The sequence below is a fragment of the Bos grunniens genome, chromosome 3 (assembly GCF_055505025.1).
Source record: "Bos grunniens cultivar Pamir isolate PY7600 chromosome 3, Bosgru_T2T1.0, whole genome shotgun sequence".
Lineage (NCBI taxonomy): Eukaryota > Metazoa > Chordata > Mammalia > Artiodactyla > Bovidae > Bos > Bos grunniens.
This window is the reverse complement of record NC_141167.1, coordinates 29,256,899-29,283,318: the sequence shown is the minus strand read 5'-3', so window position 1 is coordinate 29,283,318 and position 26,420 is coordinate 29,256,899. Positions and strand designations below refer to the sequence as shown.

Genomic DNA, 26,420 nt, shown 5'->3' with positions numbered 1-26,420 from the left:
ACGGGGGAGCCTGGTGTGCTGCCGTCTATGGGGTCGCACAGAGTCGGATACGACTGAAGCGACTTAGCAGCAGCAGTAGCAAACAACAATAACACACGACACTTCTTATCGTTCCCTGTTCTCTGACATGTCTCTGACTTGCACTACCTTTCCTTGTACCAAGAATATCACTTCTCCCATTCACTACCTGGTAAACTCCTATACATCCATCAAAGCCCAGCTCCAGGGAATTCCCCAGCAGTCCAACAGTTAGAACTCTGCACTTTCACTGCTGAGGGTGTGGGTTTAATCCCTAATCAGAGAACTAAGATTCTGAAAGCTGTGTGGCAAGGGCAAAAAAAAAAGGTTCAGCTCCAACATTAGCATCTTTGCAAAGCCTTTCTGATTGTCTCCAGACTGAGAAACTCAATAGGCAGAGTTGGCCCCCACTCCACGATACTCCCACAGTCTTCCACCCATTACTCTGGCATGCCAGACTGCTATGGATCAGTGATTCAGTCCTTCCATTGGACTGTGAGCCCCTAACGGGTTCATCTCGGTGACCCACAACAGGGCCTAGCTAGAGAAGGGAAGTGGTCAGGAAATAATTTTGTTGGGTGACAAGGATATCGGTGTGGCCACAGTTACAGGTAGATGAGAGGCACAGGCATGAGGCCAAAGTGGCCAGGAGACACCTGGAGGGCAGGGCCTTGGGTGCCAGGGCTTGGGTGGATTTCAGCCACTGGAGAGAAAGATGAGGAAGAAGAGGAAAACCAAATCCCACTTAAAAGACCTGGGAAGGAGAACTATATGGCATTATGATAGGGGATATAAATATTAATTATGTTTACACAATGTTCTCAAAGGCTATTAGCTCTGGGTTCATTGTCCAACATAAATAAGAGAAGATAACCCTTGCCATTAAGAACTTCAAGTCTACTAATAGGTAAAAAAATACCTGTGCACCTATAAACATATAAAATTGTCTCTTTCTTGACCTCTGACTCCATCTCATCAAACATTCCCTTATGCAGATGTAGAAATCGAGTCATGGAGAGTTGAACTAGCTTGTCTAAAACTTGTTAACTGAAGCAACAAGCTAATGACTATTCAATTCAAAGGCAGTCATGAAGTGCTTTGGAGGAAGAAATCTCACCAGTCACAGAACTTGTTTTTCATCCAGTATGGTTGCTTGTGTTTTCTGCCTTATACATGGGTTGATACTCACTGTGAAAAAAACCCAGATTGGATTACAACCCAAAGTATAAAATAAATATGAGTCCATACTTACATAAAATAAATAATAACTAGGGGGGAATGGGCAAGTCTTCCTTAGGAAGAATTCCGAATACTGTATGTAGATACTGCACCCTCCTCCAGGAGGTGGAGTTTGATTCCCATCACCTTTGAGTATGGTCTGGGGAGGAGAGTCTGAGATGGAGATGACCACACAGGAAGTTTATTAGGGGCTGCTCCCGGGTGGAGGGAGGGAAATGGGTAAGATTAGGCAGAGATCAGTTGGGGGATGCAGTAGTAAGACCTCAGCTGGTGCCACAGAGCTGTGAAGCTCCCAGTCCTTCAGAGTCGTGCTGAATTGGGACAGTGGAAATAGGCCTTTATAACCTTGAATCAACCTGCCCTGGGGGAGGGGTCTGACCTGGGGGGAGGTAACTCTCCTCAGCTGAGGGAATTCCCAGCAAGGGGTTGCTGGCTGAGGGGGAATGAGGGTGTCAGTCACAGGGATAAGGTCTGGGCCCACAGGACAGCACCCTCTAGAGCCCACACTTTGTGCCATCCAGCCCCACTTCTTGAGTTCTGGGAGCATCTCTTCTGGGATTCCAGTGGGCCTCTTTTCCTGGGGGAAACTTACAGAGCAAAGTTAGTGAGACAAACTGCCACCCTCAGCACTGTGACTGGTCTGCAGCTGATACTCATCTTCCTCTTCTGTTACCTGTTCTAGATTCCCCTTACCCTTAGCTAGCACCTCTTCTGGGCTCAGTGACCTACGTGGTGGCGTGATCCTGAGAGCCTGTGGTCACCTGATCCTTCTCAGGCCACGGCTCCCACACTGTCTATCTACGGTAAGTATTGGGAAAGGATCCCCTGGAGAAGGAAATGACTACTCACTCCAGTATTTTTGCCTGGGAAATCCCATGGACAGAGAAGCCTGGTGGGCTACAGTCCATGGGGTCACAAAAAGAGTCGGACACAACTGAGCGACTAAACAATCTGCCAAGGGAATGCCAGGGGATTTCCAAATGGATTAGCTGGGTATGAAAGATATACCTCTCTGCTCTCCAGTGCTTAACAGCAGCCTTACCACTTCCCAATGATCAGGGTTAATTATGCTGAACGAATGGTGACTCTGCTTCTTGCCTGCTGGTTCCTGGAAACCAGGATCTCAAAGTACCTGGGTGTCAGACATGGTGAAAAGTTCAATAGTCGTCTTGAGGTTTCTCCAGCTGAAGTGTTGCCTCTTGGGAACCAGACCTCCAACCCTGCAGATGCCAGAGTTGTGGGGAGTGATGGTAAGTGTGAGACCACTCCTGCTTTCATCCTTGGTTTCTGGACCCATGTATTTATTCTCCCTGTTGGAGACAAAGTGCTGTGTAATGGTCTTTGATATACTGCTTCTAGGAGGATGGCATCCTGCCCTCACAGAGTGTTGTTTCTGAGCTGGTGGCTCAGCCGTGCCTTTACAGACAGTTCCAAACTGGCAGCTTAAGGACAGTGCAGTATGTGGAGGGATGAGTTGCCTCCATGGCCATGTGCCTACTGACGTAGAGTCATGCTGGATCCCACACCAGTAGCTTAAACACCCTGTGATCCTTGCAGAATTGTGCAGGATGAAGCCCTACAAAGAAATACCTAGGATATATGTCTATTTCAGGAAGGATGAATCGCAGCTCTTTCCAGGGTAGAAGGGGTTTAACATAATCAAGTTGTCAAGTGGCTATTTTTCTCAAGGAAGGAGATATATCTAAGATTGAAAGTCAGGTTTTGTTACTGGTAGCTTAAACACTTAGCATCAGCCATAGCTAGATGAGTCTTGGTGAGTGGGAACCCATGCTAACGGGCGCATACATTCTCTCTCTCCATGCCATCATGGTTAGTGTTTATTGACACCCCTATTGCCAACACTGGGATGGTCTTATAATGCATATACATGGTTGTTTAATGCTCCCCCTCCCCCCACCCCCGGTCTGGTTGGTGTTAACACAGAATTCAATGACCTTCACACTCGGAGCCCATTTCCATAGGTCCATCCATACGCCTCTAGCCCAGGTCTCCTTGTCCCTGGTTTTCTAATCTTATCCTTCCAGGCCCCCAACCAAGCAGCCAAACCATGCACTGCTGCCCATGAGATCCAGTAATACTCCATCCTTGGGCCCCTTTTCATTCCACAGAGTGGATGACTATGTGTGCTATTCAAAGCCCTGCCCACTGGAATTATTTTCTCCTCCACTGTCTTTCAAGGACACCCCTATGTGAGGCCTGCAATGCAGCAACAGTCTATTTTTGGCTTGCTCACACGTACTGAGCCTACCCACTCATAAACAAATTTTGGCTTTTTTTCCTCCTTCAGCTGGATATAAGGAGCTCTCCAGGCAGCCGTAGGTGAGCAGAGGAAGAGACACTGGTGCAAAGGTGGGGGGTGACAAGGTGTCTGGGCCACCTGTTCATGCAGCTGCCTTCTGCCCTGTGGTCCTGTGACCAATCCCAGCGGTACCACATCTGTCTCATGATGAACTACTGCAGGCCTTGTCTGACCTTCCGACTTGGTGGATCTGATAGAATCCAGCTCACAACGAGCAGCTCTGGCTGTGTGGTCAACTTGATGATGCAGAGTCAGACGATCTAACCTGGTAGCAAATCAGGAGCTGTATTTTGAAGTGTGTCATTCCTGGCTAGAGATGACATGGCCCTGCTCCAGAACCCCAGGGGTCGGGATGGTGATTCTCCTACTAGGCCTTGTCATAAACTCCACAGGCATCTTTTCCCACTACAGCTGCCTCAGATCTGGGTTCTGCCAGATCATATGGTCCACACAGCAAAGCTACTTGTCTTACAGCCTGGACCTGCTGCTGAGTCCCGATCTAAACTCTGGGTCCCGATCTAAACAGGCAGCCCTGGAGGCTTCCCTGGCTCAGATGAAGAATCTGCCTATCAGTGCAGGAGACTTGGGTTGGATCCCTGGTCTGGGAGGATCCCACATGCCATGCAGCAACTAAACCTGTGAGCTGCAACTATTAAGCCTGTGCTCTAGAGCCCAGGGGCCACAACTACTGAGTCCATGTGCCCTAGAACCCTGGAACAAAAGAAGTCACTTTAATGAGAAGTTCATGCACCACAGCTAGAGAGTAGCTCCCACTCCCTGCAACTAGAGAAAAGCCAGCAGTGAAGACCCAACACAGCCAAAAAAACAAATAAATAAAATTACATATATTAAAAAAAACACAAACCCAAACAGGCAGCCTCTGTGTTATCTGATATATGGGAGGATATATATGGGAGGATATATATGGGAGGAAACAGTACGTATTCCTAGTTATGGAATAGGCTGCCTCCAAAACCCAAAGAAACATTGTGCTTCCTTCATAATGGAGGAGTAGATGCAACACTTTTGTCTTTTACTTTGGAGGGAATGTGTCTGGCAAATCCCCGATGACTGGCCCCTAGAAATTTCACTGATATGTCAGATATGCAGATGATACCACTTTAATGGCAGAAAGTGAAGAGGAACTGAAGAGTCTCTTGATGTGGGTGAAAGAGGACAGTGAAACAGCTGGCTTAAAACTCAACATTCAAAGAACTAAGATCATAGCATCCGGTCCTATCACTTCATGGCAAATAGAAGGGGAAAAAGTGGAAACAGTGGCAGATTTTACTTTCTTGGGCTCCAAAGTCACTGTGGATGGTGACTGAAGCCATGATATTAAAAGATGCTTGCTCCTTGGAAGAAAAGTTATGACAAATCTAGACAACATACTAAAAAGCAGAGATATCATTTGGCCAACAAAGGTCCATCTAGTCAAAGCTATGATTTTTCCAGTAGTCATGTATGGATGTGAGAGTTGGACCATTGAGCATTGAAGAACTGATGCTTTCAAACTGTGGTTCTGGAGAAGACTCTTGAGAGTCCCTTGGACAGCAAGGAGATCAAACCAGTCAATCCTAAAGGAAATCAACCCTGAATATTCATTGGAAGGACTCATGCTGAAACTGAAGCTCCAATACTTTGGCCACCTGACGTGAAGAGCTGACTCACTGGAAAAGATCCCGATCCTGGGAAAGACTGAGGGCAAAAAGAGAGGAGGGCGGCAGAAGATGAGATGGTTAGATGGGACCACCAACTCAGTATACATGAATGTGAGCAAGCACCAGGAGATGTTGAAGGACAGAGAAGCCCGGTGTACTGCAGACCATGGATGTCGCAGAGTCAGACACAACTTAGCAACAACATCAGGCTCCTGAATCTTGGTAGTGTTTTCTCCCATTCTCTGCAATGTGTGTGTCTCACTAAGGTTACTTGTATACTTGCTATTTCTTGCTCATCTGTTTCAATTAGCTGATGGGTTTAGTACAATAGATATGTTTGATATTCTGCAAGATACCTAGTTGGTACAGATCTTTCAAGACTAGATTGTACGACAACATGAGAGTTAACAGCCCTGGAGCAAGACTGTAAATATATACTTTTGTCTGTTCCAAGTGAATATGGAGTCTGAGCTTTCTTTCTGATATGGAAAGAAAAGAAAAATATTCACTACATCAGTGGCTACATACTATGTACTGGAGAACATATTAATGTACTCCAGGAAAGACACCACATCTGCCATTAAAACTACCACTTGGCTGATCTTGCTCTGGTTCCCTGTCACCTTCCAAGGTACATCTGATTTTTGTAGGGGACAGACCAGTGAATTAAATAGAGAGATAAAGGGAACACTATTCCTGCAACATTTAGGTCTTTAAGGATGGCATTAATCTTTGCCATTCCCTGATTACCAGTGAGGTTGAGCATTTTCTAATATGTTTATTGGCTTATTTCCTCTTCTTTGAATTCCTGTAATTTGTAATTGTTTACTTTTTAAAAAATGGTTGCTCTATCTTAGTCATCCCTGTGATCCTCAGACTTGGCACATGAGAACTCAACAAATATGCACTGAATCAAAGGTTTTTCTCTCTTTTTCGGCCGTGCTGCCCGACTTGTAGGATCTTAGTTCCCCAACCAGGGATCGAACCTGAGCCTTCAGCAGTGGAAGTGTTGAGTCCTAATGGGAAATTCCCTAAATCAAAGATTTTAACAAGATGAAAAAGTAGCATTTGATTGGACATCCTGGTCATCTGGGATCTTGAAACCAACCTCTTTAACTTATGGGTAAGCCTATTCCTGACAGCAATTGTATCATTTTGGTTGATTTAAAAAGAAAATACAAAGTCATCCAATCAAATCATCTCTCTTCTGAAACCGAGGCCGCGTCACCAAACTAATCGAAGCTCCAAAGCCTTGTTTTCTGGATGGACTCCCTTTGATAGCAATAATGGGCAGTAACAAACTGAGCCCTCAGCCCATCTGGCTGTGATAAACACATCCAAAACACATTACAAATCTCAGAGTGAGGCTCTGAGGCCTGAGGCTGCAGCAAAAGAAAACCAAGGCTGACAGGCACAAGTTTAAAACCCTGATATTTTATAAATGAAAAAAGGCCAGCTGCCTGTTCCTTCACCACTGAACACGGTAAATGAATTATCTGAGCTTCCTGCCATTTTTCAAACCTGGGACTCTCAGATATCATTAGAGTGTATCATCAACTCTAAACTTCATTTGTCCAAAAAAAAAAAAATCTCTAATTTACTGAATCTCTAGTGTTTCTTTCCTTTGCCTTAAATTGTTGTTGTTTTTAAATCATTAAGTTTTTTTCTTATGTATCTGTTTATACAGGAACGTCTTTATCTTTTTAAAACACACATCTTATTAGGTCTCTCACTTCCTCAGAAACTTCTCATGCCTTCCCATGATCTGAAGGCCAAAGTCCAAACTCCTTCACAAGGCCTCCAGGGCCCTATCTACTTTTTTTTGCCCAATTTCTCTCCATTCCTAAGACCCTTAAGCTTCTACCACCCATTTTATTGCCTTTACTGAAAGAAGCCATGCACTTTATACCTCTGTGCTTTTGCACACATACTGACCCCTCTGCTAAGAACTCTGTGTGAAGACTTCCTTTCCCTTCAGTTCAGTTCGGTTCAGTTCAGTCGCTCAGTCATGTCTGACTCTGCGTTAGAATGGTGTTAATCACCACTTTCTCCACTTCCTCAACATTGTACATAAATATCTACAGTAAGCACTTAATATGCTATACTGTAATTATTTTCCTATGTGTTTGTCTCTCCACCAGACTAAGAATTCCTGAAAAGTAGAAACTGTATCTTCATTACTGCAGTTTCCCCAGTGCCAGTCTAGTCCCTGGAACAGAGGAGGTGGGCAACATTTGTTTATTGAGTGAATGAACAGACAAGCTCCCTACTCCAAAGACCAGGACCTCCAATTTAACAACCACAAGAAAAGGATCAATAAGCTGCTGGAGCAGATTCTAAGAGTATTTACTCACCCGAATTTTCTCCAGCAACTGAACACACTCAGAAGACATATTCATGCCTAGACTTACAGGCAACTCAGAGGTCCCAAGAACTTCTCCCACCCCATTTCACAACCTGACCCTTTCATTTTTAAGAGGCTGGAGCTCAGAGGTGCTTCTTAGTGGGTGGGCAAGCTTGGATGGATGTCGGCAGGCTTCCCTTCGGCAAGCACTCAGAATAGGTGCTTCTTAGTGGGTGGGCAAGCCTGGATGGATGTCGGCAGGCTTCCCTTTGGCAAGCACTCAGAATAGGTGCTTCTTAGTGGGTGGGCAAGCTTGGATGGATGTCGGCAGGCTTCCCTTCGGCAAGCACTCAGAATAGGTGCTTCTTAGTGGGTGGGCAAGCCTGGATGGATGTCGGCAGGCTTCCCTTCGGCAAGCACTCAGAATAGGTGCTTCTTAGTGGGTGGGCAAGCTTGGATGGATGTCGGCAGGCTTCCCCTCGGCAAGCACTCAGAATAGGTGCTTCTTAGTGGGTGGGCAAGCCTGGATGGATGTCGGCAGGCTTCCCCTCGGCAAGCACTCAGGATAGGTGCTTCTTAGTGGGTGGGCAAGCCTGGATGGATGTCGGCAGGCTTCCCCTCGGCAAGCACTCAGGATAGGTGCTTCTTAGTGGGTGGGCAAGCCTGGATGGATGTCGGCAGGCTTCCCCTCGGCAAGCACTCAGGATAGGTGCTTCTTAGTGGGTGGGCAAGCCTGGACGGATGTCGGCAGGCTTCCCCTCGGCAAGCACTCAGGATAGGTGCTTCTTAGTGGGTGGGCAAGCCTGGACGGATGTCGGCAGGCTTCCCCTCGGCAAGCACTCAGGATAGGTGCTTCTTAGTGGGTGGGCAAGCCTGGACGGATGTCGGCAGGCTTCCCCTCGGCAAGCACTCAGGATAGGTGCTTCTTAGTGGGTGGGCAAGCCTGGACGGATGTCGGCAGGCTTCCCCTCGGCAAGCACTCAGGATAGGTGCTTCTTAGTGGGTGGGCAAGCCTGGACGGATGTCGGCAGGCTTCCCCTCGGCAAGCACTCAGAATAGGTGCTTCTTAGTGGGTGGGCAAGCCTGGACGGATGTCGGCAGGCTTCCCCTCGGCAAGCACTCAGGATAGGTGCTTCTTAGTGGGTGGGCAAGCCTGGACGGATGTCGGCAGGCTTCCCCTCGGCAAGCACTCAGGATAGGTGCTTCTTAGTGGGTGGGCAAGCTTGGATGGATGTCGGCAGGCTTCCCCTCGGCAAGCACTCAGGATAGGTGCTTCTTAGTGGGTGGGCAAGCCTGGACGGATGTCGGCAGGCTTCCCCTCGGCAAGCACTCAGGATAGGTGCTTCTTAGTGGGTGGGCAAGCCTGGACGGATGTCGGCAGGCTTCCCCTCGGCAAGCACTCAGGATAGGTGCTTCTTAGTGGGTGGGCAAGCCTGGACGGATGTCGGCAGGCTTCCCCTCGGCAAGCACTCAGGATAGGTGCTTCTTAGTGGGTGGGCAAGCCTGGACGGATGTCGGCAGGCTTCCCCTCGGCAAGCACTCAGGATAGGTGCTTCTTAGTGGGTGGGCAAGCCTGGACGGATGTCGGCAGGCTTCCCCTCGGCAAGCACTCAGGATAGGTGCTTCTTAGTGGGTGGGCAAGCCTGGACGGATGTCGGCAGGCTTCCCCTCGGCAAGCACTCAGGATAGGTGCTTCTTAGTGGGTGGGCAAGCCTGGACGGATGTCGGCAGGCTTCCCCTCGGCAAGCACTCAGGATAGGTGCTTCTTAGTGGGTGGGCAAGCCTGGACGGATGTCGGCAGGCTTCCCCTCGGCAAGCACTCAGGATAGGTCCATTAGTGTTCATGGAAATTCTGCACGTGCATCAAGGAGAAAACAGCCACAAATAACACAGCCTGCTTTCCAAATCTCCAAAGCACATCTCTGCAATCATTTTACTTTCCAACTATCACCACCAAAGCCTTTCAGCCATAGAGCGATTTGTCTTCAACTTACTCTGGGCTCCTAAGTTAGCAGAACCCTTTGGCTGTTTATAAATGAAGCTTCCTACTTCCGGCCTCTCTCCCTGCTCCAGCTTCTCTTCTACACAGCCACTTATCCAAAATACTAACCAGTTCCTGCATGGCATCAGTCCAAGTACCTTCACCTGATGCTCAAAAGACCCTTCAAACTTGATCCTGGAAATCTAGGGGTTGACACTTGGGAGACAGGGATGGGCTGAAGATACAAACTGGATTGCCATCAGCATGTAAAAGACGCTTGAAACCATAAGCGTGGATGAAATCAACCAGGGAAGCTATATATAGGCAAATCACCTGAGTTTTGAGGCTTAGATCTGCTATTCACTATCCGTGTGACCTTAAGTAAGTTATGAAACTACTGTGAGCCTTACTTTTCTCATCTTTAATTGGGTATTTTTAAAAATGTCCAGCACAGTGCTGAGCAATTATTATTCAATTTCCCAGAGTTACTAGCAGTGGGAAACTGAACAAGATACTTCTTCTTGGTGAGCCTCAGGGTCTCATCTGTAGCTCCCGCTAGGTATCCACAAGGCACCATGGAATGGGTGCTCAGCAAATGACTGCCGAATAAAAGAAGAAATCTAAAAAAACTGAAACAAAACTTAGTAATAAAATAGATGAGATGATTCAACAGGCTTTTTTAAACTGTATAAAGATCAATGTAAATGCTAATAAATTATCTTAGGAAAAGGATCTAGCACTTAGAAGGTAGACAATGTTAGGCCCTTTCTTTCTGTCCTTGCTTTAAAAAACAAACAAACAAAAAAGTTTCTAAAATAAACAAATCTCTGATAAGCTTAATCCACTATAACAGCAAAAATATAAACACAAGTACATATAAAATCATACAAATACATTCAACATTATTACATTGGCATATTTCATTTTGCTAGACTTTTTTCTTCCCCATCTCCTATTTCCTTTCATGCCATCTTCTGGCTCCCCTCTCTTCCCTAAGGCAGCCAGTGGAAATAGTCTGATACATACCCTTTCATACACTGCTCATATAATCCTGTACAAAGACATATATTCATATATAGGATTCTTTTGCTTCCTTTTTATAAAACTGAATTCTTATTAAAGACATTTCTCTGTAAATTCTCACCCCCACCCCCCTGCCCCCGCACTTAATACATCTTGGTCAATCCTTCAGGTCAATGGATGCAGAAGTCATACTTTCTTTTCAATGACTGACTACTCACTGTCAGTCTTCCTCCTCCCACAATAAAGCTGCACACAATGTCCTTACAAGGATTATGTTCTTTAGGAAACTTCTCTGCTGGGTCAGTGTACAGACGTTGTCTTAAATATGAGTAAATATTGGCAGATTATTTTCCAAGAGGGATGTGGTCATTCATATTCCCACCATCAGTGTAAAAAGGGACCATTTCACCACATCTTCAACAGAAGTTGGCATTTTCATTTTAAATGTTTTCCAGTTTTATTGGTGAAAATGGCATTGTATTGTTGCTTTATTCTTCACTTTCTTGAATATTTTTGAGGTTCCGCATAGCTTATTGTTTATTGTCATTTGTGATAAAGATCTTCGATGTACACAACTTACTATCAAGAATATCAGAAAAAAAACTGTGTATGAGAGAGAAAATGAGAGCGAGACGGTGTCCTTGCTTTTTTAATCTATCTCTTCCTTTTCTGGATTTTAAATTTCTCTTTTTGGCCCAAGCCCCAAGGCTAACAGGACCTTATAGTTCCCTGACCAGGGAATCTGGAACCCCTGCAATGGAAGCAGAGAGTCCTAACCACTGGACCAAACAGGAATTCCCCAAACTTCTTCCTTTCTACTGGCTCCTTCTTTTCAGATTACAAACATGCTCCAGTCTCCCCTGACCTAAAAAGTCTTTTTGGGGTCTCATTCTATCTCCCTAAATTCCTGCCTAATCATTCTTTATTTTCACCAACTATACTCTTTTCTCACCTCAAAACACTTTTCAATGAAAAAGCCATACCTTTGGTTTTAGGGGAAAAAAGCCCCAGTTTATTATTTTTTTAAAAAAAGCAAGTATCAGTTCCATAATTGTTTAAGCAAGCCTATATACAGGTATTTTGTTTTAAAAAAATATGTATATAATTTTTCTCTTACAGTAATTCATTTCAAGAGCAATTCCATTAGGTATCTTCTACAGAGCCCTAAACCGAGGCAGCCAGCATATTCAAATAAACTCCAAGGAGTGGGCACGCTTCAGGCCAGCTCCTCATTAGAAACCCCAGCATGGGGGCTCTGGAGACCAGTGTGCGGAAGGTCTTCCAGGGAGAGCTGAAACGTTCAGATAAGTCAGTTCTGCAAAGAAGGGGTAGCTGGCGGGCTCCAGCAGGCTCACCCCTGGGGTAGCGCAAAGAGAACAGACGGGGGAGTTCTGAGAGGCACTGGCGCTATCTAAACTCGGGGGGATGGAACCGAGTGAGCAGCAGCGGTAATTGAGTTTCAGTTACCTGCAGGGTGGTGAAATAAAGCAGTAACTTCATCCGCCTGACGCGGGGGAAGTTTAGAGGTGTCCTTGGCATACTCACAGTGAAATCCGTCACCCTTTCACTGTGTTGGGCGATGGCAACCGTACTGCGCTTCCTAGTGACAGCGAGCACTCGTCCTGTTAGGCAGCCCCAGCGCACTCCAGCTAATGAAGCATTTCCTGAAGGCCTGTCTCCAGGGCTCTGCATCCTCTGTCTGAAGGAATGGCACCATGGGAAAATTTAGCACAGCCAGCATCAACCATCGCCCAAACTCAAAAGAATCTTTGAATGGCAGAGAGAGGCCCATTTTCCTTTCTGCCCAGCCCAGTGCTGGAACCACCCTCAGGTCACTTTTTGTGGGTCTGTACAAACGTGCCGACTGGCAGCATGCCGCTCTTCACCTGCTCCCGGATTTCAGCTCGATGCTTTAATGTGAAGACCAGGGCTCTCACCGTCCGCCGGTATGGCCCATTAATGAGGCGGGAGCAGAGATGAAACGTTTCCCGTTCAATATTTTCAACCAGTAGGTGATCCATCTAAAAAAACAGAAAAATTATCAAATTAGGGCCTTGCATTGCATAAAGATTAAAAGCAAGAGAGGCTGGAGCACTTTGCTCAGAGGCCTCCATTAATCAACTGAAATTCAAGGACATCTACTTCCTGTCACAAGAGAAACAGGAAGAGCAAATTAATTCCACCCTGGCAATTAAGGAACAAGGCCATGTGCTTTGTGACAGGGACCTCATTCACAACCCCTGCCGGGTGGTAATATTTGCCATTATAACAGGAAACTGGCTTGAACCAAGCAATGGGTTCTGGGCTCTGGGCCCTGTACTTTACCAACCAGGAAACGAAGACCAAGGATAATAAATCAGTGTAAGAGTTTATACTTTTTGTTTGTTTGTTTGAAAGTGCTTTTTAACCCCTTATAGCATTTTTAAACACTGGGTCTGGATCCTAAATGTGTGTTAAGCAGTTTATAAATCACTTTTCACATTTAACACTTAACAACTCCTATTATCTCATTTTACAGATGAGGAAACAGGTTCAAAGGTAAAGAAATGCTCCAGATTTTACAACTATTAAGAGAAGTTGGGACTCTGACTCGAACACTCATGTTTCTTCCCTTTTACCATACTCACTGCCCCCATAGCCTCCTGAGGGACCATGTGAGTTTGGAGAGACCCCGACAGGGTCAGCTAAGCAGAAAAGGGCCGAGAGGATAGGATCTGTGGCTATGCTGGGGTGTGCGCCTCAGGTCCAAGCCCTCCTGAAGCCACAGGCCTGATCAAAGAAGGATAGGTCTGGGACTCTGTCCACATGCTCCAGATGTAGGCCAGACTGGGCTGCTGGTTGGGGACCCCCTCACTCCTTCCTCTCCAGGCGCATCGCTCACTCTTTGCCTCCCTGGTCCTGACTCCAGCCTAGCCTAAGCATGCTCAGTTGCTTTCACACACCTCTACACCTCTGCACAGGTACTTGCTCTCTCAGCAAGACACAATGTCCCAGGAAACACATTCCTATTTGTACGTGTAGCTAAAATACAAAAAGCAAAAAAGCTAATCCTAGTTTAAAGGACTACAAGTTCTTCTCAGGGCTGCCATAATGTCCTGAGCTCCCCGTAGTCATTTTCACAGCAGAATGGTGTTGTCTTCCCTGAGAATGAATTCCTTGAAAACAGGAAACAGATTTCTCTCTCGTTAGCTTTTTTTTCCTTCACTCTTTCCCTCCTACCCAACCATATATTCAGATACTTACTCAGCACTTACTATGTGCTTGGGCTGAGAAAAGAGCAGTGAACAATGTCAATACAGCTCTTGACTTCACAGAGAGCATGGGCCAGCTGGAGACAGACAGGAGCAGACCCTGGCAGTGTAGCGAGGGCTGGGAGAGGAAACAGAAGCAAGTTCTGGGGCACTGAGATACAGCAAAGGGACCCAGCCCAGGAAAGAGTGAGTGCTTGACGTGAGACCTGGAGAAAGAGTAGGATCAGGCCAAGTGACGTGGCCATTTGCTTGGTGATAAATTCAGTGAGCTGTACATATATGTACTGTACTTATACTTTAAAAAGGACAAGTTTAAGAAAAAAATGCACCAAAAATTAAAAAAGGATTATCTGACATTTGATAAAAAGCATCCTAACAAAAAAGAGAGACCAACAGACCAAAATGAATGAAGAATCCTGGAAGAAATGAGACCCAAGCAGGGGAGCAGAATAGGACTGAGAGACAGAGAGAGAGAAGATGAATATCCAGGCCCAGACGTCTGCTTAGATGTAACAGACGAAAGACGTTCAGGGAGGTTTGTGGTCCTGATGACTGACTGATCATCTCCAAGGAGGGTGCTGGAGTGAGTTGGCTTGGCGCCACAGCTCTCTAAAACCCAGATTCCTCGAGCGTTCATGGCCTCCTGGGTGGGCAATGAACTAGCCCCCAGCCTGAGGCAGCCTCCGAACCAGACTACTTTACAAGGTGGTAAGGGTGGCCGGCCGTCTGCCCAGCGTTTGTCCGGCAACATTTGCAAGAGAGGCTCCTCACCCCAATGTGGGGTTCCTCATCCCAGTGTGAGGGTGCTTACTTACTGACTGTTTAGAGATTCACTTGATATAACGGGCAAGAAAAAAGTCTGGTTTTTTTCCTTCGTTTTGAGGGGAGTGGTTGTTCGGGGAAGAAGGGTACGTGCTCCTTTGCAAAAATAAATCATGGCCATTCCATTAAATTATAGTGTGTATATATATATATAAAGAACCTGAGAGTACCTTGAAATTCACAGAACTGAATACTTATTCATACTTCATTCAACAAATAGCTATTGAGTTACCACTGAGTGTGGTCTGATTTAGATATTTGAGACACCCAAGCAGAAAAGACCTGACACCCTACCCTTAAGTCACACCCTAGAAAGGAGAGGTGCGTACACAGAAAACCATGGGGCAGGAGGACCGGAGCTATCCCAGCGATGTGATGGGAAGGAGAAGCAAGCAACTAACGATTCTCATGGATGCCTCTTGTTAAATGAAGGCCAGTCAGAATGAAGACATGAAGAAAAACATTCGTAATACTAAAATGTAAACCATAAAGGAAAGTGATTCATCATGTATCCTTGTGTATAGTGTGTTCACTGCACAAAGTGAAAAACGCCTCTTATAACGCCTTTGGATATTCCAAACCTACCCAAGCTAAGAGTCTTTCCCAGTGGGTCCTAACCTGGTAATTTAGGTAAGCCCCTTTGGGTGAAGCATTGAAGCTGAAGCTCCAATACTTAGGTCACCTGATGCAAAGAGCTGACTCACTGGAAAAGACCCTGATGCTGGGAAAGACTGAAGGCAAGGAGAAGGGGACGACAGAGGATGAGATGGTTGGATGGCATCACTGACTTGATGGACATGAATTTGAGCAAACTCAGGGAGACAGTGAAGGACAGAGAAGCCTGGCATGCTGTAGTTCATGGGACTGCAAAGAGTCAAACACGACTTAGCGACTGAACAACAAGAACAACAACTTCAGGTGAAAGGACCAGAGTCTTACTAAGACCTTGAGAAAAAGGGACTTTGCTATGGGACACACGTATGAATGGGAACAAGAATGCTGTAAGGAACCTAGGGAGATTTATTTATGGGCCAAATCCTTTCTCTGTGTCTCTCGTGATCTGCCTGATCTCTTTTTCACATATTTTTGCTCCTTTTCATTTACCTTACTATCAGTTCTAACTGCCTTATTCTCTCCTCCTGCCATACATCTCTATCCATAGCTTCTGCTTCCTTGAAACTCCTCCAAGATTCCTTCTGTTTCAAAACTTCCGTTGTTGTTTCTTGGTATTTCCTAGGTCAGCTTCCTAGAGACAGAAAATCTGATTTGCCTTCCTTATATATTTGTACCTATGGGTTGAAAATGTGTTATTGAGTTGTCCAATCATGGACAAACTGGGAGAAGATATAAAACACATCCACCCCGAGCTGTCTTATGTCAAGGATTTTGGATTCAGAAGAAATGGGGCCATCATCAATTAGTGATGTCTGCCATGACTGTAAGCTTTTTAACAGCAAGGGAAGAAACTCTTCTTAGTGTGTTTATCTGAAGTGCAGAACTTCCCACACTGTATTATAACTTCTATTTGCCTATTTCCCTCAGAAGATTCTGAGTGCCTCCAGGGCTGATACCATGCTAGATCCATTTCTAAATTCCCCATGCCTAGCATAGGTACTGGCACATATTAAGTGCTCAGTAAATATTTGTTAAATGAATTTCCTCTTTCCCCATGTATACCTCCCTCCTTTTCTGCTCTTTCAGTAAAATCCTATATATAGCAGATGAAATATGTTTCTATTTTATATGTATTTTCTAGTGAGCAAATTCCAACCATTCTAAGGCTAGTTCAACTGCTGTCTTTTCCATGGACTTTTCCCAGATTTCCCCATCAGATTTCACTGTTCTGTCTTTTGTGTGTTTACACCTCTTCCTAGTACCACTATTTCAGACAGATTTCATCTTGCCTCATATTATTTGCAGGCTCTTAGTCAGGAGACAGTAAACTTTCTTAGGATAAGGACTGCAGCTCATCTATGTTCGCATTCTCCGCTGGCACCAGTAGTAGCAGAACTAAACACTTGGGGAATTGAACATCCACTAAAGGAAACTTTGTATGAGTTTTCCAATAGCATGATTGAACTTGTACATATATACCCACACTCCTTTTTGACCATTTGAATACATTTATTAAAGAGCTGGTCAAAACCAGAGGTGCAGTCTGAGGCCATTAAGCAAAGAAAAAACTAACAGTCCCATATGGGGATGTACGCCTGACCTGGGTCTCATTAGCACCATCTGACAGCCAACTGGGCCAACCAGCCAGTGCTTCATAACTCTTAACGATAACAGGCTCACTTTGAGAATCAGATTTATTTTTTTTAATGGCATAATAGGAAAATGATCACAGGCCGTGAGGTAGGAAGGGGAGTGGATAATGAGGAAGGGGAAGTAAGAGAATGACACCACAGGGGACGTTCATATGAGGAAAGATCTAAAATGCAGGGAAGAACAAAGAAGATCTAGAAGGGAGAAAGTAAAGGGGAATGGAGCATGGGTCTCAACAATGAGTTTTTATTCATCTACTCCATTATTCCAAGAACAAGGAAACAATCCACGAATCTGGAAACCAAGATCTGTAGAGTAATAGAGAGATGCACATTGGGGCTGTGTGTATATATTCTTCATCTGTGGCTGTCACTACTTAGACCAAAACAAATATCATGGAAACATTACTTTCTATAAAAACGTAATAAGTAGATTTGAAAAAAAAAACACATGCTAAAATCAAATTGCAAAAGCTTTTAAGTCACTGGGCCAATAACTTACCCAATGGTTTACTTCTGCCTGATAAAATACATTTATGGAGATCTGATGTCTGATATGAATGCACTCAGCATTATTTATTGTCAAAGACCAGATACTGGATTAGATGGTTCATTGATTTACCCTAACATGAAAATGTTTCAGATGATGATGGGTGTTAAGAGTTAACTTTAAAAAGTGTTTGTATTTATCTTTTCTGATGTATCAAACTATATATAAAAATACTATAAAGTGCTGTTTATGCAAGGAAAAGAGATTGACTTTCTTTGGCCAAGAAAGACAGTAAGATGCACGCTTCTAGTTTTTAAAATTTACTCTTTGTGAGCAAAACCATTCAACTATGCTTAATCTGATATTTTTTTCTAATTATATTGGAAAGCACTAACAAATGTATCACTTTTTTAACTTTGCTTTGTAACACTTGAGTGCTTACCACTTGATGTGCCATTTAAAGGATAATTAATGGATAAACTAAAAGGATAATTATTATGGAGTTTAATATAGCAGGCAAACTGCTCATTAATCCTTACAAGCATAGCTTCGTTATTATCATTTACTTAAAAAGATACCATAGGGAACTGGTATTTACCACCACATTAACTACATATTATATATCCACACTCTATGTTTCTGCAATAATTTTGGTTTATTTGAAAAATAAACTTCTCTTAAAATATCAAATATCAAGTCTTGTTGGCTAATCAATGACTCTGGAAAATTAGACTTACGATCTTCATATTTTTTTCTCTCTTCCAAGGGCTTAATGTTCATATTAATGCTTCTTTAGGAAAAGTTAAACAAACTTACAGTATATTAATTCACTGAACCATCAAATAGACAGTAAAAGTTAAAAACACAAAAAGTAGAGATAGATAAAAATAATAGAAAACTATGTACAAGATGATACTGATACTGATCAAGATTAAATATAACATAAAAATAAATAATTGTCAATTTTGTGCAATGTCATTTAAATAATCAATAAAAATACTTTACGGAACAGCTAGCACATAACATAACAGACTCATAATAAACCTGGGATAATCATAACTTGACCACAATTCTTTGAAAAAGCTATAATAATTTACCAACAGGAAATGCACCAAAATGTTAACAAGATTATGTCTGGATAGTAGGTTCAATGGTGACTTTATTTTTCCTTTCTATATTTTTCCATTTTCTATCATGTTTGTATTAAAAACTCAAAATTTTATTTTTAAATAAAGTAAACAATATACACAAATCCATTTGCCTTTCTTTTGTGGATGCATAATTGAGACAGAAAGGTTAAAATATTTTTTTAGAGAATATAGTGACAGATCTAGTCGAGTATTTAAATCAAACTTCTGAATTGCTTCTTTTTTGTTAATATTATTAAATCATTCTTTAAGGATACTTTATTAGGGGTACCTTGAGAGGAGGAAAAAATACCAATGTTATATGTCTGATTTTCCCAGAATACTAACTGAATATAAGATTCATTTGATGATGATGATTGATATTATTGCTAATGAACAAAAATTTCTCTTCCAGCATTTGTACCTCAAACCACTAACACCATCTAACTGCTGGTCCCAAAGATGATAGAGATTATGTCTAGTCAACTGATTATAAGCATTAGAACTTAAGGTAGAATGCGGACAAAAAATGTAGTAGTCTTTTCAAAAAACAGTTATTTATTGTGCCATTGATATTGCATAAGAGTCCATCTCAGAACTTTTGCTTCAGTGGGAAAGAATTTTACTTATTCATTTATTTTTGTTGAAGTATAGTTGATATATAGTGCTGTGCCAGTTTCTGGAATATAGCAAAGTGATTCAATTATATGTATGTATATGTGCGTGTGTGTGTGTATATATTCTTTTCTGTTACTGTTTATTATAGGATATGGAATACAGTTGTCTGTGGTATACAGTAGGTCCTTGTTGTTTATCTATTTTGTATACAGTGGTTTGTTATCTGCTAATCCCAAACTCTAATTCATCCATCTCCTAATCTCTTTCCCCTTTGGTAATCATAAGTCTGTTTTCTATTTCTGCGGGTGTTTCTGTTTTATAAATAAGTTCATGTGTGTCATATTTTAGGTTCCATATATGAATGGTATCATATGGTATTTGTTACGGAAAGGATTTCAAAAATCGGAAAGAACCAACATTCATGAAGTGACTTCTAACCAATAGGCACTATACTATTCTTTTGTACATATAGTTCATTTAATCTTTCCAAAAATTTTAGGTAGTAGGAATTATAATCTTCATTTTACAGATTGAAAAATAAAGTCTTTGAAATGTTAAGAGACTTGCCTAAGGTGTCACAACCAGTACATACGTAAGCCAGTGTTTTAATCCATGTCTTGCTAGTTCCAATGCCTGCACTCCTTACATAACACTGTCTCCCAGAATGTTTACAAATCCAGAATCTTTAAAAAATAAAATCAGAATAGTTATGGTCCTAAAGAGAATGAAAGTTCATTGTGAAAATGTGAAGGTCATTTAACCAAGAATATCTAATAATCACATTCCAACCAAGACATTACCTCTAATTCCAAGGCTTCTGAGAGTAATTTCTGGGCATTTTTCCTAAATGTCTCAGTTTTGGCATCACTTCGGACTTCTATGGAAGGTCTATTGACATGTTTTTCTATGAAAGTTCTCCACTCAGTGTAAACTTCTCTGGCAAGACAAGCCACTTCTGAATCTGAGTGTTGACGCATCTTGTTCACAGTATGACCTGGAACAAGAGAACAGAAACCAAAGGAAACATTGTTCTGTCTTCTGAGAAGTGTAGGACTGGAAGGACTGATGTGTGGCCCTTAGCAAGTCATTCACATACCTAAGGATGTAGAGGCTCTTGTGCAAATGAAGACCTCTGTCTCAAAGGCTGAGCTAATGAGATAATCACTAGGGAAGAACCACTGGGTCAGCTAATGCAATAAGTCATAAAACAGAAGCATGATCAATAGATACTTAAAACGGAACAGTGAAGGTACCAACTCCTTAATCCAAAACTTGCAATGAAAGAAAATGAATTAAGCATTTATCTTGTCTTTTCAGTACATGTTATATTTTAGGACAACCAAACAGTCCCAGTTATTGATAAAATGTTCTTTATTCAGCTAATGAATATGGTAAAATTGACAGTATTTAAAGAAATTTTTGTGGCCCACAATGAAATAATTTATTTAGGTGACAATCAATAGTGGGTGAACACAGTCAATGAAAAATTGATGGGGAAATCTACAGTGGAAGGATGGGCTGTCATCACCTCCACTGATCAATCTCAGCGTCCTGAGTGGGATTATCAGACGGAGGCAGCACTTCACAGACCTACCTACAAAGTAGTCTTGCACTCTCTTTCTGAGGAAAAAATGAACCACAACCCAACTAACTCATCATTCAAAGCTAACCTCCAGTTAAAACAAAATACGTGAGCCAGAGGAGTAAGTTAAATTATAGCACAAGAGACAAATCCAGAATGTGAGGCATTCTGCAGGACAACAGACTGGTTTCTTCAACTGTCAATGACATTTTTTTATAAAAGGCAGTAAGGTTATAGATTGATAAAGATTAAAAGAGTTTTTGAGTTCAAACTATCAAATGTGATGTGCAATCCAAATCCTGAATGGAATAAGCCAATCAAAATACACTTGGAGATAAACAAGGAATATGCATATACACTGGTTATTAAATTATGCCAAGGACTACTGTTGATTTTGTTAAGTATGATAATAGCATTGTGGCTATGTAAGAAAACGTATTTTTTTAGAGATGCATACTGAATGAAGTATGAACTAAAATGACCAAAGGTCTGAGATTTTGCTTTAGAATACTTCAGTAACAGCACAAAAACACAGGAAGGGGAAAGATAAAGTGAATAGGACCAAATTTTAATAGTAGGTGTTCTTTGGAAGGAATGATGCTAAAGCTGAAACTCCAGTACTTTGGCCACCTCATGCGAAGAGTTGACTCATTGGAAAAGACTCTGATGCTGGGAGGGATTGGGGGCAGGAGGAGAAGGGGACGACAGAGGATGAGATGGCTGGATGGCATCACCAACTCGATGGACGTGAGTTTGAGTGAACTCCGGGAGTTGGTGATGGACAGGCAGGCCTGGCGTGCTGCAATTCATGGGGTGGCAAAGAGTCGGACACGACTGAGCGACTGAACTGAACTGGACTGGATGAATCAAATATAGGTGAAAGGCCTATGTGAGTCTGTATTCTTGTCTTTATTTTTGTGACTGTCTGAGATTTTCATAATAAAAATGGAAAAAGAGGGAAAAGGTCGAAAACTACCATAGCAAAAATACTTAGATAGAACTAAACACATAGAAAAGCCAAAAAAAAAATCAAGTAAGTACTTAGAATTAAAAAGTGTAAGAATATCAAGGTAGGTGTATTTTTTAAAAAATCAATAGCTTTTTTATGTTAGCCATAAACAGAATATAATAGGGGGAAAGTCATGCTTAAACTAGTGAAAACCATAAACCACTTAGCAGCACATTAACAAGAGGGGGCCGCATGTGCCCGTGCTTGCTGTTTGTGTATGTGCCTGTCTCCTTCGTAGCTCTGGAACCACTCCTAAGCGCCACCTCCATCACCACGGCCGTTACCGCAGGGCATGTCGCCTCCAGATGACTCCAGCAGCCTGCTGGCCTGTCAGCTGAAGTTTGGAACCCTGAATGCCATCTTCCACACTGCAGCCAGAGTGACCTTTATTTAACTTTATTATTTTCTCTTTCAGGGATATTTTTTCTAAAACATTAATCTGACCATTACACTCCCCCACTTAAATCTTTCAATCCCATACCCAAATTCTTCTCTCTTGTCACACAAGGACCTTCACAATCCGCCACCCTCCCGTCTCCCTCCCAGTTTTGTTTCCAGCTGTCAGCCTGCTGTCGTGTGATATTCTAGCTACTGCAGTTCCTACTGCTACTGCTGCTAAGTCACTTCAGTTGTGTCCGACTCTGTGTGACCCCATAGACAGCTGCCCACCAGGCTCCCCCATCCCTGGGATTTTCCAGGCAGAGTACTGGAGTGGGGTGCCATTGCCTTCTCCGCTGCAGTTCCTAAGACACTTCAATAATTTTCTCACCTCTTTACTTTTGAACATATACTCCAAAGAGCATTTTGTCTGCCTAGAGTATGTTTTCTTCTTTCTTCATCTGGTTAACTTCTATTCTGCTCTAGTTCAGGAGTCCTCTCATCCTCGAAGTCTTAATAACCCCCAATCTTGGTTGGTAACTCTCCTCTGTGATTCCTTAGCATCTTACGCTTCTGTTCATCACAATAACTATTATAATTAGTTATAATTATCTGATCAGTTATCTCTCTTGCCACCAAAGTGAGCTCCTTGAGGGCATGAGCTGTGACACATTCATCTTTGTATCTCCAGCAGAAAACACAGTGGCAGGAAGTAGGGGTCAGGAGAATGGGTGTATGGTAAATGTTGAGGAATGAGAAACCCGTATGAAGAAATACATATGCCTTTACTAAAATATGCAACAGAAAATCTTAATGAAAGAGGAACATATATCATATTATATGATGGAAAGACTAGTACAGAGATGTCAATATAAAAATTAATTTGTAGTTTTAATGTAACTATGATAAAAAACGTCAGTAGGCCACTTTTATTAGAATACATCCAAACAGCTTTACACTCATTTTATTAATTTTTTATTTTATATCTGAGTAGTAGGCCTCTTGAGAAACCTGTATGCAGGTCAGGAAGCAACAGTTAGAACTGGACAAGGAACAACAGACTGGTTCCAAATAGAAAAGGAGTACGTCAAGGCTGTATATTGTCACCCTGCTTATTTAACTTATATACAGAGTATATCACGAGAAATGCTGGGCTGGAGGAAGCACAAGCTGGAATCAAGACTGCTGGGAGAAATATCAATAACCTCAGATATGCAGATGACACCACCCTTATGACAGAAAGTGAAGAACTAAAGAGCCTCTTGATGGAGGTGAAAGAGGAGAGTGAAAAAGTTGGCTTAAAGCTCAAAATTCAGAAAACTAAGATCATGGCATCTGGTCCCATCACTTCATGGCAAATAGATGGGGAAACAGTGGAAACAGTGGCTGACTTTATTTTTGGGGGCTCAAAATCACTGCAGATGGTGACTGCAGCCATGAAATCAAAAGATGCTTACTCCTTGGAAGGAAAGTTATGACCAACCTAGACAGCATATTGAAAAGCAGAGACATTACTTTGCCAACAAAGTCCAAAAGGTCCGTCTAGTCAAGGCTATAGTTGTTCCAGTAGTCATGTATGGATGTGAGAGTTGGACTATAAAGAAAGCTGAACGCAGAAGAATTGATGCTTTTGAACTGTGGTGTTGGAGAAGACTCTTGAGAGTCCCTTGGACTGCAAGGAGATCCAACCAGTCTATCCTAAAGGAGATCAGTCCTGAGTATTCATTGGAAGGACTGATGTTGAAGCTGAAACTCCAATACTTTGGCCACCTGATGCAAAGAGCTGACTCATTTAAAAAGACCCTGATGCTGGGAAAGATTGAGGGCAGGAGGAGAAGGGGATGACAGAGGATGAGATGGTTGGATGGCATCACCGACTCAATGGACATGGGTTTGGGTAGACTCTGGGAGTTGGTGATGGACAGGGAGGCCTGGCGTGCTGTGGTTCATGGGGTCACAAAGAGTCGGACACGACTGAGTGACTGAACTGAACTGATAGCTGATTAACAATGCTGTAATAGTTTCAGAATTTTAGACTTATTTTAGAAAAACAAGAGTATAAAATACTATTTTGAAAAAGAGGAATTCTGAGGTATAATTAGACTTATAAGATACTAGAACATATTATAAAGCCACTAAAATTATATGGACTGGCACCAAAAAAACAGATCGATAGATCTACGAATTAAAAAAACGAAGCTCGGGAGCAAATCCTAGTGTACACAAAATTTAATATATAATAAAAGAGGAATCAATGAACAGAAGAAAATGGAGAATTCAAATTTGAGAAGATGGTCAAAACATTTAGAAAATTTCTCGGATCACGCCAACTGCACAGTTCAACACTCGCTGGATTTATTTACTTCCCACACGTCGACTGAAGGCCTACTCTTCGTATGAGGAACTACACTAGTCGTGTGGGGCTGAATGAGAAACCGTCCCTGCTTTAAAGGTTCTATGAGTAGCATCCTGGAGGTGAGAACAAAATGTAACTTTTAAGGGAAGACAAGAGTCTTTAACTTGTGTCTACCCAATTATCTGTCAAGAATTTTTACCAAGTCTTTCTACTGCCCAGGGAAAGAAGTATATCAACACTCAGTACACAGAGGAAGGGGAAGGGGAGGAATGCGGAGCCCTCGTTAGAAATGGCTCAAGGTGCTTCCTAGCTGGCGATGCTTAGTGAAGTGCTTCTGAAACACATGGCATTTAAAAGTTGAAGTCAGTACTCAACACTTCTTTTCTGGGCAGAGTTCTCCATATTCTTGAGATTATTCATTCGGAAAACAATTTTTTTGTGCTGTTGGTCACTGTTGTGGATGCCAAAAATACCAAGATAAATGAGACACTGCAGGACCTCAAAGACCTAAATTCAGAGCATTTTATAATTTTATTTATTTTTGGCTGTGCTGGGTCTTCGTTGCTGTGTGGGCTTTTCTCTGGTTGCGGCAAGCAGGGGCTACTCTCTAGCTGTGGTGCACAGACTTCAGTAATTGCAGGAAGTGGGCTCAGTAGTTGCGGCTCCCAGGCTCTAGAGCACAGCTTCAATAGTTGTGGCACATGGGCTCAGTTGTTCCACATTATGTGGAATCTTCCCAAATCGGGGACTGAACAGGGGGAATGATCCTGCATTGGCAGGCAGATTCTTTATTACTGAGCTTTCAGGGAAGCCCCAGGGCATTTTAATACTTATATTGAGCACCCACTAACTGCCTGGTGCTGTAGATACACATGAGTGAGACACAGACTCTGGAATTTAACCTACACACAGCCCTGCCAATGTGTGCAAATTAGATTCATGTATAAACATATTCATTACAGTACTGTGTACAGCAGCAACACGCTAAAAACAACCTACAAGCTCACCATTAAGGGTCCAATTTGTTAAATGAAAGGAGTACATCAAGGCTATATATTGTCAGCCTGCTGATTTAACTTACATGCAGAGTTATATCATGAGAAATTCCAGGCTGCATAAAGCACAAGCTGGAATCAAGATTGCCAGGAGAAATATCAATAACCTAAGATATGCATACAGCACTATCCTTATGTCAGAAAGTGAACAGCCTCTTGATGAAGGTGAAAGAGAAGAGTTAAAAAGCTGGCTTAAAACTCAACATTCAAAAAAGCTAAGATCATGGCATCCAGTCCCATCACTTCATGGCAAATAGATGGGGAAACAATGGAAACAGTGAGACTTGATTTTCTTGGGTTCCAAAATCACTGTAGATGGTAACTGCAGCCATGAAATTAAAAGACCCTTGATGCTTGGAGGAAAAGCTATGGCAAACCTTGACAGCATATTAAAAAGCAGAGACATTACTTTGCCAACAAAGGACTGCATAGTCAAAGCTATGGTTTTTCCAGTAGTCATGTATGGATGTGAGAGTTAGACCATAAAGAAGGCTAAGTGCTGAAGAATTGATGCTTTTGAACTGTTGTGTTGGAGAAGACTTTTGAGTCTCTCGGACTGCAAAGAGATCACATCAGTCAATCCTAAAGGAAATCAATCCTGAATACTCTTTGGAAGGACTGATGCTGATGCTCCAATACTTTGGCCACCTGATGGGAAGAGCTGACTTAGTAAAAAAGACGCTGATGCTGGGAAAGACTGAAGGCAGGAGGAGAAGGGGACGACAGAGAACAAGATGGTTAGATGGCATCATCGACTCAATGGACATGCATTTGAGCAAGCTCCAGGAGATGGTAATGGACAGGGAGGCCTGGTGTGCTGCAGTCCATGGGGTCACCAAGAGTCAGACATGACTGAGCGATTGAACAATGAATACTTTGCAG

The 26,420-nt window shown here is 42.8% G+C and overlaps 1 protein-coding gene and 1 long non-coding RNA gene across 6 annotated transcripts in view; one reads left to right on the top strand and one right to left on the bottom strand.

Moving 5' to 3' along the window:
- The first annotated feature begins 1,621 nt into the window (after positions 1–1,621).
- On the top strand, positions 1,622–3,776 carry LOC147375383 (uncharacterized). The gene is made up of 3 exons (XR_015161388.1): positions 1,622–2,060; positions 2,317–2,507; positions 3,566–3,776. It is a non-coding gene; the product is annotated as an uncharacterized LOC147375383 (long non-coding RNA).
- Positions 3,777–11,570: 7,794 nt separating this feature from the next.
- The window catches only part of TCEANC2 (transcription elongation factor A N-terminal and central domain containing 2), a 45,469-nt gene continuing 30,619 nt past the window's right edge, over positions 11,571–26,420 (bottom strand). For all 5 annotated transcript variants that reach the window (XM_086389682.1, XM_086389675.1, XM_086389696.1 and 2 more), the window contains 2 exons: positions 19,959–20,152; positions 11,571–12,607 (listed from right to left, as the gene is read on the bottom strand). In XM_086389682.1, the coding sequence (XP_086245808.1) occupies positions 12,419–12,607; positions 19,959–20,152 (383 nt within the window). In that variant the 3' untranslated portion in view covers positions 11,571–12,418. The remainder of the gene's footprint in view (positions 12,608–19,958; positions 20,153–26,420) is intronic.